Source organism: Solanum verrucosum, unplaced genomic scaffold (genome assembly GCF_900185275.1).
Source record: "Solanum verrucosum unplaced genomic scaffold, falcon-dt-bn FXZP01000285.1, whole genome shotgun sequence".
NCBI lineage: Eukaryota > Viridiplantae > Streptophyta > Magnoliopsida > Solanales > Solanaceae > Solanum > Solanum verrucosum.
Window position 1 is genome coordinate 362,644 of NW_026019934.1, and position 12,777 is coordinate 375,420.

At 34.4% G+C, this 12,777-nt stretch overlaps 1 protein-coding gene across 1 annotated transcript in view; it reads right to left on the reverse strand.

The window, feature by feature from the left end:
• Positions 1 to 12,777, reverse strand: part of LOC125833860 (uncharacterized) — an 89,192-nt gene that overhangs the window by 55,371 nt on the left and 21,044 nt on the right. Inside the window, 1 exon segment of the mRNA XM_049513022.1 lies at positions 9,394 to 9,885. Coding sequence (XP_049368979.1) covers positions 9,394 to 9,885 — 492 coding nt within the window.

Below are 12,777 nucleotides of genomic sequence, written 5' to 3' on the forward strand. Positions count from 1 at the left end.
ATACTCGTAGTTACTGAATAATTTAAAATTTCCCATTCAAAAGTTTCGGGAAAAGTCAAAATAGTCCTAGTTCTCAAAACGACCTAGCGGGTCGTTACAGTTTGGCTTCTCAAGCATTGGTAACACAACATCGTATCCCTATTATGTTTTTATCTCAATATTAAAGAGCTTTCGGATCCAATATTGAGCCAAAATACAATATAACATTCGCATCACAAGCAATAAGATAGCTTTTATAGGCTTTCTTCTGATGCTCTGTATATGCTTCGATTAAATATGGATGAACAAGCTTCTCCAAAAAAGTGTTCATTAAAATCTTTGAGAACTACAAAGAATGCAAGACGTCATGAGAAAATAAAGCTACATATTAGCTATTCCATATAATGAAAGAAGAATTCAGAACCACTTGTGGATTCAATAAATTTAATGTTTATAGAATCCTACAGTGGCCTTACGTCTATGTATAATTATCATTAGTGTGTTCACAATCAACTATTTTCTAGAAATTACTAATACATATACAAAGTCTCTTGGAAAAAACTGTTATTACCTCCATCGCGAGCATCTTACTCTAAAGTGGCACTAGCGCTTGACTAATAAGATATTAAGAGGGGCCTGACAACATGAAGTCTATACTAATTAGAGTTAGTTAATATAGTGGGCAATGGGCTTTGGCTCTTCTTGTAATAGAGTTATTACTTGTAGTGAAATTAAGAGGTTAATCTCCTGTGGGTGTAGTTGAAGTCTGTATTCACTCATTGCTTGATATTAGTGAAAACAATTGAAAATTCCGTGTGAAAGGTCGTGGTTTTACTCCCTTGAGCAAGGAGGTTTCCACGTAAAAACTCGTTGTCGTTACTGTTCAAGTAAGTCTTGTTTGCATTCTAGTATATTGTTAACCTGGTACTATAGCACAGTGGACTAGCACATCTCAACAGAAAGAAATGCCCCAGCTTAGGCAGCTTGCGAAGCTCCAGCTTTTCCAACAGGGGAAATAAGGTCATGATTCCTTCTCCTTTTCTAATCACTTCTTCCATTGATTGGCAATCTGTTATCCATAGTCTCTTGAGATTCAAAGCACCTCTGGCCACTGATGGCCAAATCAAAATAGGCTAAGCAAATTGAAAAAAAAAAAAAAACTAAATGTCTGATCACTAATTGATGCGTTCTAGGAGTTAAAAATGTTTACTTTAGGTCCTATGTGTTCTTGGAGTCGTCTAGTTCCGTCAGAGGTATAAAAACTATAGAGAAATCCTAGTACCTTTTTTAATTTTATCTTGTGTAATATTGGTTTGAGATGAGCCTAAATTCAGCGACATGGTTATTAGTTAGAATTCATATTGCTGATCCCAACTTGTTTGAGATATTTGAGACGTTCTTGTTTTTGTGATAAATCTCCTTAAAGAGTGTTTTAATTTATATCGCGATTCAGACTTTCATGTGTATGTTTCTTCTCGAGTTTTTGTTTCTATCATTGTACAAGGTATCTACCTGTCTTACAATTCATATCTTTTGAGTCGAGGGCCTATCGAAACAACCTCTCTATGACTCTACCCCGCAAAGGTAGAGGTAAGATCTGCATATTTATTACCTCCCCAGATCCCAGTTTTGTATGTCATATTAACATTTTCCTTTTGTTAAGCTATGTTGCTTGGACTCTCGAGAAAAATATTGCCGCACCCGTGTCGGCTTCTCCAAAATGCTCTACTTTCAAAGGATCATCTTTCGAAGAGTCAGAGCAGCATAGCCAATTTGGTAATTGTTGTAACTCAATGAATCATCTCTCATATATCTCTCAGGTATAGAGCAGTAACAAGTGCATATTATCGAGGTGCAGCTGGCACGATGCTAGTCTATGACTTAACAAAACGCCAATCATTCCAGTCATATGGCTAGATGGCTGGAGGAACTAAGAGGTCATGCGGACAAGAACATAGTTATTATGCTCATCACGAACAAATGTGATCTAGGAAGTCTTGAAGCTGTACCAGTTGAAGAATCTCAAGAATTTGCAGAAAGGGAGAATCTTTTCTTTATGGAAACATCAGCTCTTCAATCCACAAACGTAGAGGATGCATTCATGACAGTTTTAACCGAAATTTATAAAATCATTAGCAAGAATACGCTTATTGCAGCTCCGGGAGCTGATTATGGGAAGTCACAATCTTTAAAGGGAACCAGGATCATTGTTCCTGGCCAGGACTCGGATTCTGGTGGGAATAGTGGTGGTTGCTGCATGTCGTCATGATTTTTTATCGAGTTCTGGAGATCTTTTTATTTATCCGAAATCATAATATAACTGGGAATGATTTATGTTTTATGTAGAATAGGAAATTGTTGTTGATGATGAAGTTGATTTAGATAGTTTGTTTAGCTATTTGTTTATACAGTTCATTAAGTTGTTCACTGGGCATCAGGGGCGGAGCTACTGTTGACACCTAATTTTGACCCTCCCCGATAATAATTAATTTCGAGCTTCTTAATTTTCAAATGATTTAAAGTAATTAATTTTAGAAATTTCGAAAAAAATAAAATATAATAGAATAGTTTGCAAGTTATTTCAAATAGTTTGTCACTTGTCATAATTTTTAAATAATAATGTCTTTTATATAATTATGTATATAATTAGTGTATTTTATAAATACTAGAAAATCGTCTCAAAAAGATTTTGTTTAATTAAAGATTTGGTTAGTTTGTTTAGTTATCTAATAGTTTACGATTTTGAGTTAATTAGTTAGTTTATAATTAAGTTAATTATGTGTCTAATTAGTATATTTTACGAATATTCGAAAATAGTCTCAAAAGATATTAGTTCTGGTTATATAATAGTTTATATTTCAAATTAATTAGTTTATAACTAAGTCGATTATTTTATTTTATTTTTAGATTTAAAAAGCTCGTTAATTAATTTACATTAATTCATTTAGCTATTAGTCAAATCCCCTAAACCCATTTGTGATAAACTAAAATTGGGCCCTATTTATAAATTTCAGCAGCCCATTCCCAAACAATTCCATTCCTATTTTCTCCAAATTCCAGGCCCACCCTTTAAATTCTCCTAACCCAACAAAAACAATAACAACATACAACAACACCAGCCGCCCCAACCCGTTTCTTTTCCCCTGGCCCGACCCCACTCCCTTTTTCCCTTCTAATTTCAACATAACACAACGCGTCAGCTCCCTGAAAAACCAGCATCTTTCAGCGACAAAACGGAGGCAAATTCACGGCTTCTTCACGGTCTCAAAGTTCCGTCAATACACACGGAAAAGCAGCAACAGAGGTGCAGCGCTGCGAAATTTTGTCTTCTTCTCCAACGTACCTATCCGCATTAATATCGCAACAGCAGAAGAGGCACGCGTTTCTCCCCTTCCCTCTTTCAGAATGGGGCGAAAATTTCAGAAAAGTATGTCTTCCTTAATGGGTGAAAGAGTTTTTGGGAGATTTGAATTTCGAATGAGTCCTTGAACCCGAATTTCCATCCCTTTTCCCCCCAAAATATGCCATAGTTTTTCTTCTATATATTCTGTCGTCTTTGCTGTTGGGAAGGGGAGAGGATTTTTATTTTATTTTTTAAAAAGAATTAAAGAAGAAGATAGAGTTGGAAAAGAAGGGCCAATACAGAGAGTTGGTTCCTTTTGCACAAAGATATATACTTGAGAGTTCTCGAACTGTTATGAAATCGGGAGAAAATAAATTATTTTACTTGAAGTCGGTTCGAATTTCTGGGTCGGTTGTTCGAATCGAAGGTCGGATTTAAGGTTGTGTGGAAGAAGTTGCTGATCCCTGGCTCGTTGGTCCCGTTTGCTGCCCGAAAACAGGTAATATCTACTCCTTTGTTTACTTTTCATTTCGATTCCGAATATTATTTGATGAGTCTGTCTTTGTTGGGATTTCCTTGGCCTCGTTCTGATTTGGTTTGAACATGAATATTCATTGTCTTTATCGTTAAAATTTTTGGCCAACTATTGTGTCATTCAGGTCCCGTTTTAATTAAAAGCTCAAGTCGGGTTATCGTTGTTACGTTCTAGTCTCGTGTTATTTTGAATCATGTGCTCTTCTCGCCTCGATTTTCTTTTATGCCTTTCATATGTTGATATTTAGAGCACTGATACATTTTGTTTTCTCTAAAAGTCGGTTGACGCCTTGTCTCTCTTGTCGAAATAGTTTGGATGTCCATGTGGTTCATACTTGAAATGTGTTGATCATGATATTCTTTATTCCTTACTACTTCATTGTGCCCTTGTTCATCTTGTTGTTGTCTCTATTCATGGTTGTAGATTTCTAGCAAGTTTAGCATGATCTTGTATGGTTCATCCCTGTTTTCTTGAATACTTTGAGTAGTATCTATATCGCTTTGGTTTCTATTCATGATATTATATTCCTAGCTCATGCCATCGTAATGCGCCAGTTTAGCTAAGATTATTTTTATCTTCTAAATAAAAATGACCTCCTATCTTTTGCTGAAATCTAAAAATATTTATTCCAATTTTGGCTCACTAATATCTTAGCCGTGCACTTGATGTCACTGCCTTTATTGTCTTTATTCACTAAAACTGTTGAAAATTTCCTTAAAGCAGGGTGTCTCATTTATGACTTGGTGTTCTGTTTAGTATTTAGAAGCTAATTCCCTCGTGTCAAAATATTAAAATGCGAACTGTATGAAAGTTGAATTTATTTTAGTGTTGCCTGCCAGTTAGGATCCAAAAATTGCAAAATATTGCATTTTTCCTTCATTTTTTGGGGCATGTGTTTTTGTTTAGTTCAGCATAGTATTTCAAAATTTCCTTTTCTAACCCTTTATATTCTAATGTTCACAAGTATATGTACGTGTTGTTGTTAGTTTTCTAAGCTTGTTTTTGGTTGATCCTTGTCACCTGTTAATTTAGTTCATTATGTCTTTCCCGAAGTGGGTTTGTTATTTTGGTCTAATAATTGGGTTTCCGTTGCATTTTTGTTATGAAGTGCATGAATAATTTTTAATTTTGATTAAGTCATGTTTTAATCGTCTTCCTCATCTCAAGTGCTAATTTTATTTTCTTTGGTTTGTTGTGAGAATCGCCCAATTTCGAGCCTTCAAAGGCTCCTTCCTTTGCATCTCATGGATTGGGCCTTACAGGCCCAATTGCATATTTTCTATCGAGTCCAAAACAGCCGACGAACAGGGCAGAAAAATGATAAATATGGGCCGGAAAATTAAATTCAGATTCCGAAAGATTGAAAATAGGCTGAGATGCAGCCTGTATACACAGATATACAACGGGATATACTGATATACAGGTTAAAACGCAGCAGCCACAGGTCGAAAAATAAAGGATGGGTCGGGAGCTGAAATACAGGTTCTAGAATCTCGGAAAAATGGGCTGTATACGTCCGATATACACGGATATATACAAACACGGGTTTAGGATTAAACCCCAAAATTTCAGCGAATTTGGCCCAAAAGGAGGCCCAAATTCAATTTCTCCCTACTCTTTAATTATTTAATTATGATTATTTATTGTTTATTGTGTGTTGGCTCTAACTTTTAAATTGTTAACTAACCTAATTAAATTCCCCAAATGATAAGTTATTTTCTTTGTATTGGCTTACTTTTAATACATTCGTTTATTTGTTTTTGTATTCATTTATCTTACTAATCAAATATATTGGCCATATTTTATCTTAATTAAATCTTTTGTTCTTTAAAAGATATGTTTTGAATGCCTCTTCCTTTAATCATCTTGCTTATTTAAATGGTTTTAAGTTAACACTTTTCTCAAATGAACCAAAAATAAAAATTGTGTGTGTTCTCTTTTACCAATTGATTTAAAATGGTCTCATGCTTTAATTTATTAAATTGGTTCAAATTATTATTTTAAAAAATGAATTAAATAAATTTTAATTAATCTAACTTTATTAAAATTCTAATCACTTGTATCACAAGCCAAATGTGTCATTATTGAATTCTTTTCTCTAAAAAAGAAAATGTGTCATTTATCTAATTATTTTTTCAAAATTAATTAAATATTGTAATTTATTTAAATATTCCTATGTTAAATTTCTCAAAATTAGTCAAATCAATTTAAGTCAAATTGCCGGTCAACCGCAAGTTAGCGGACATTCCGAGGGCCTAACACCTTCTCGGAATGTACATTGTACTTCGAACCCTTTTATTTTCAATTGATTTTATCTGTTTAAATCTTTTTGAAAACCTTGTATTTTTTCTTGATCTTTTACTAAAAAAATTAAGTGGCGACTCTGTTATTTTGGAAATTCGATTTCTCTTAAACCATAAGTTTAATCGATTTTTCAAAAACTAAGTCATTTTCCTTTTATATGTCTTTTTAAATAAAACAGCTACAACCCTGTCTACGGGTTTTGTCATGTATTTGTGTTTATGACTTCACTTAATATGTAGAAACAATTTATCCAGAATCTACTATGCTTGCTTTTCTAGAATACAACACTGATAAACTCAAAATCCTAACTCCGTTAAAGTTACAAACACACTAGTATGGTGACCAGGAATAATAAAAAGAGCTTGTAACAGACTATCTGCCAGGGTCAAGGTCTTGGGAACTCGGGCACATCTATGGTTGATAATAAAATTAGATGGGGTGCGATTGTACGCCCTGGAAGTAAACAACATTGAAGGTAATTAGTTAGTACGTTATATAATTCGAATACAGAAATTTATATGAGGTAAAAATCTATACAATTATGCCTAACCAACAGAAGAAAGGCAACAAAGTTTTCATTTCAAGATTACTACACACACTGAACACCTTTTACAAACTACAATTTCAGTGCAGTCGACCATGATAAGGATTTCAGATCCCTCGATGTGGAGTAACTACAATGTTCTACTCCCATGATATGTAGTCCCTCCAATCGAACTAATCTTGATAAGACCACTGGTGAAATCCTTTTAAGTACTCTATGCTTATTCAAAAACTCTTAACAAAATTAGATTGGATCAATTTTCCTTTCTCCACTGGAACCTCCTCTAGGTTCAACTTCGTCGCCATGACTAGCTTCTTGTTGCTGCAGGAAACAGAGAATGCAAAAGAAGAGAGAGAGATGACTAGCTTATTAAGTAAAAGAAAGTTGATGAAGTATCTAAAACTTAAAGAGAGCAGTAATAGAACCTTAGAATATCATGTAGCAATAATTTGTGCAGGTTACATTAATTAGTTTGAAATTATGTGTTAGGCATGTTAGGACGTTTACTTTAGGTCCTATGTTTTTCTGGAAGTCGTTTGGTTATAAAAATATAGAGAATTTCTGGTACTTTTTATTTTTGTGTAATATTGGTTTGAGATGAGCCTAAATGGAATGACCTGGTTAGTGAAGATTTAGATAGCCGACCCTAACTTGCTTGGGATTGAGGCGTTCTGGGAGTTAGTACGTTTACTATTTCTTGGAATTGTCTAGTTTTGTCAAAGGTATAAAAAAATATAGAGAAATCCTAGTGCTTTTTATATTTTATTTTGTGTAGTATTGGTCCAAGATTAGCCTAAATGGAACGACATGGTTATTAGTTAGACTTCATATTGCTGATCCCAACTTGTTCGAGATATTTGAGACGTTCTTGTTTTTGTGATAAATCTTCTTAAAGAGTGGTTTATATTGCGATTTAGACTTCAATATGTATGTTTCTTCTTGACTTACAATTCATCTCTTTTGAGTCGAGGGTCTATTGGAAACAACCTCTCTACCCCGCAAAGGTAGAGGTAAGGTTTGCATACATCTTACCCTCCCTAGATCCCATTTTTGTCTGTAAACATTTACCTTCTCAAGCTATGTTGCTCGGACTCTTGGGAAAAATGTTGCTGGGATCCTCAAAAATGCTCTACTTTTGAAGGATCTTCTTTTGAAGAGTTACAGCCACATAGCCAATTTGATAATTGTTGTAACTCAATGAATCATCTCTCATTTCTCTCTCAGGTATAGAGCAGAAACAAGTGCATATTATCGAGGTGCAGTTGGCGCGATGCTAGTCTACGACTTAACAAAATGCCAATCATTCGATCATATGGCTAGATGGCTGGAGGAACTAAGAGGTCACGCGGACAAGAACATACTTATAATGCTCATCGCGAACAAATGTGATCTAGGAAGTCTTCAAGCTGTACCAGTTGAAGATGCTCAAAAATTTGCAGAAAGGGGAAATCTCTTCTTTATGGAAACATCAGCTCTTCAATCCACAAACGTCGAGGGTGCATTCATGACAGTTTTAACAGAAATTTATAAAATCATTAGCAAGAATATGCTTATTGCAGCTCCGGGAGCTGATTATGGGAAGTCACAATCTTTAAAGGGAACCAGGATCATTGTTCCTGGCCAGGACTCGGATTCTGGTGGGAATAGTGGTGGTTGCTGCATGTCGTCATGATTTTTTATCAAGTTCTGGAGGTCTTTTTATTTATCCGAAATCATAATATAACTGGGAATGATTTATGTTTTATGTAGAATAGGAAATTGTTGTTGATGATGAAGTTGATTTAGCTAGTTTGTTTAGCTATTTGTGTATACAGTTCATTAAGTTGTTCACTGGGCATCAGGGGCGGAGCTACAACCCTGTCTACGGGTTTTGTCATGTATTTGTGTTTAAAAATTCACTTAATATGTATAAACAATTTATCCAGAATCTACTATGCATGCTTTTCTAGAATACAACACTGATAAACTCAAAATCCTAACTCCATTAAAGTTACAAACACACTAGTATGGTGAACGGGAATAATAAAAAGAGCTTGTAACAGACTATCTGCCAGGGTCAAGGTCTTGGGAACTCGGGCACATCTATGGTTGATAATAAAATTAGATGGGGTGCGATTGTACGCCCTGGAAGTAAACAACATTGAAGGTAATTAGTTAGTACGTTATATAATTCGAATACAGAAATTTATACGAGGTAAAAATCTATACAATTATGCCTAACCAACAGAAGAAAGGCAACAGAGTTTTCATTTCAAGATTACACACACTGAACACCTTTTACAAACTACAATGTCAGTGCAGTCGACCACGATAAGGATTTCAGATCCCTCGATGTGGAGTAGCTACAATGTTCTACTCCCATGATATGTAGTTCCTCCAATCGAACTAATCTTGATAAGACCACTGGTGAAATCCTTTTAAGTACTCTATGCTTATTCAAAAACTCTTAACAAAATTAGATTGGATCAATTTTCCTTTCTCCACTGGAACCTCCTCTAGGTTCAACTTCGTCGCCATGACTAGCTTCTTGTTGCTGCAGGAAACAGAGAATGCAAAAGAAGAGAGAGAGATGACTAGCTTATTAAGTAAAAGAAAGTTGATGAAGTATCTAAAACTTAAAGAGAGCAGTAATAGAACCTTAGAATATCATGTAGCAATAAGTTACATAGCTAGCGGAACAAGACATACCTTGTTATTGAACCTCTGCTGTATCCATTTATTTAGATCATCTACTTTCACCGTATCATCAAAGTTCACATTTTTGAGACTCGGTGTACTCACAGATATTCCCAGTTGAACAAACGTCTTCATTCCAGGGCAGTCACGAATAGACACAATTCTGAGTAATGGAAATTCAAGAGCATGCTCTGTCAGAAAGAAATGCCCTAGCTTAGGCAGGTTGAAAAGGTACAACTCTTGCAATCGGGGAAATAAGGTCATGATTCCTTCTCCTTTTGTGATCACTTCTTCCATTGATAGACAATCTTGTATCTCTAGCACTTGGAGATTCAGAAGACCTTTGGCCACTGATGGAGACATCAAGTTTCTCAATTTTCCACAATCTGATACTTTCAATCTTTGAAGTTTGGTGAAGTAGTCAGTTGGAAGTTGGTGAGAGCATAGAGCACTTATACTGTTAGGCCCCCGGATAGATAGAAGTTCCAGGTTGGGACAAGAAACCTGCGAGCTTTGAAGTATCAAATTTTGTTGCAGATACAGTTGGAGTTATTGAGTGGAGAAGCCAAAAGTGCTTACACACATTTATTTATATATTTTTAAAAAAGCCAAATATATATATATATATATATATATATACACATATATATATATACATGGAGAGAGAGAGATAAATTGTGTATGATCTTGTTTCATATTTAAAAAAGTTTTTTAGTATGTAAATACATTAGTTTTTTCTTCCATTTGGGCTGAGTCTAGAGCGGTAGAGATAACTTTTGAAAATAACACGACATTGTTTAAATTAAAAAATTACTATTATATACTTTTTAATTAAATAAATATAATTTTTTTAACGAAAATGATAAATATGCACCATATATTAGACGGTAGAGTATAAATGCACCAATTTTATTAACAAATAAATATATTATTTATTTTCTTTTTGAACATACACATTCTTTTCCTAATGATATTTTTTTTATTAGCAAATGTTAATCCTACTTCAATTGGAAAAAAATAATACTAAAAACATTTCTTATTTTATTATAAATATCAAAATAAAAATTAATGGTTGATTTACTATGATCTTATATATATATATTATCAGTATAAACGGTACATTTTTTAATAGTTAAAGTAATTCTAAAATAAAGAAAACAATAATAGAGTACTTTAAAAGTAATATCTTTTAATAGGAATAAGATTTGTTCAGAAAGAAAAGAAATAATATATTTTTGACTCAAGTAGTAACAATAGAAACATTTCCAGAACAAACTATCAATGGCAAGAACATTTTCTTACTAAAGTAGTGAGGGCAAGAACATTTTTGGACTAAATTATAAATTGAGGGCATTTTTGATCATTTTAGGTAAGTAAGGCATTATCGACCTTTTCTCAAAAAATAAATTACATTATAGCTGCCAAAATTTGTTCTTACTTTTTTCTTCTTTTCTATATCTATTTATTTTCACACTAAAAAAATGAAATAAGAATATGAAACTCAAATAATGATAACTTAATAGATCTATAAGGGAATAAAACTTAAATTAACCGTTGAATAAAAAAAGTCACAAAAATTCACATCAAATATAGCCTTATATGGATTTTTTAAATAACAAATTAAAATTATTTTTTCACTTGTTAGACAAAAAGGATATATCTAAGCAATAGACTTTGTTTAAGTAAATATGTTTAATGCTCAAGTAAAAGGTAACATTTTTGTGATAAGAAGCAAACCTTTTCATCAAAAAGAGGATTTGAGTTGTTGGCTGTAGGCATGAAATTCTGGAACTCAGGTAGTTCATACAAGATCATTGTTTGTAACTGAGGGAACTCAATGCGCTCGACATTGTCACTGCAAATGTGAGTCAGGCATTTCAGATTTACAAGCTTCAACTCATATAAATTGGGGAACTTGATTACTTCATGTGTTGTCTTCAATAAATGTGTCACTAAATCACATTGAGAGAGGCGGAGAAATTTAACGTTCTGAAATTCATTCAGCTGCAACTCAGTCAACACATTATTAGAGCCCTTTCCCCTTGACTCTACAAATTCACTCTCCTTCAACAGGTGGCAGATCCAATCACCCAATGGGGCAGTCTCCTTGACATCTAAAGCAATACACTTGTCGTAATCATCCATGTTTGAAATCCAAATACCCATTTCAAGAGTGTACCGTGTCAACTTGGAGGGAAGCCCAAGGTTACTGTACATCACATCACTCCAATCTTCTACTCCCACCATATGTAGTTCCTCCAATTGAGCTAGTTTTGATAACGCCCCTCCTGCAATCCTTACAGGTACTGAAAGACTACTATTTTTCCAAACATCTAACTTAATTAGCTTGGTCAACTTTCGTATCTCCTTTGGTAGCTCATCTAAATCACAAACATTTATGCGGAGAATTTCTAATTCGACAAGTTCCCCAATAAAGGATATGTCATACAACATTAACTTACTCAGACACAGAGTCCTCAGACTTGACAACCTCCTAATGGATGCTGGAAAACGCAGAATGCGCTCCTCAAATCTGTATCCACTCAGGCTCAAAACAACGAGGCTACTCATTTCATCAAAAAAATCGTCCTGTAGTTCGAATGGATCTTCAAAACGTTGTTTCAACATTAAAAGCTTCAGTTTTGGGCAAATTATTGGTCTAGGGTGCTCATCAAATTTATTTGCAACAATTGACATGTGAATGAAATGCTCATAAGAAGTTCTTGGGAACTCTTCCGAGTTAACATTGTGTCTTACCATAAAGTTATGCTCTCCCTCAGACGCAATACTTATAGCCACATCACGGACCACATCATGCATTTTCACATAATTTTTGTGTAAACCTTGGGATAACAAGAAACAATCTTTCAATATTTTTAATAGAAAACACACCTTATTTCTTGCATCTTCTAAATTTTCGATTCCCGAAAAGATGCGAAGCCCCATTCCATATTCAAGCAATTTTTCAATCCAAATATCACTATCTTCCTCAAACAAAGAACAAAGTAAAAACAGATACTTGACTTCATCACTTCCCAAGTAATCATAGCTTAGCCTCAGAGGTTTATACACCTTTGCGTCCACTCCAGGGATATTTCTTGTTTCTGCACGACGTAATTGTTTAAGGGCATACTCCCATGAAGGCTTGTCTTTACCCTTTAGTGCTCCTGCAACTGTAATAATTGCAAGTGGCAACCCCTTGATTTCTTCGACAACCTTTTTTGCTGTACCATGAATAGAAGGGTCGTCAACTGAATCACCGACTTTCTCTTTGAAAAGGCTCCATGCTTCCTCTTCAGATAATGTTCCAACTTCAATGATCTTCTTAGCTTCCATTACTTCACAAACATTTCGGGATCGCGTCGTCAATATCACTTTGCAGCGATGGTTGTGGTT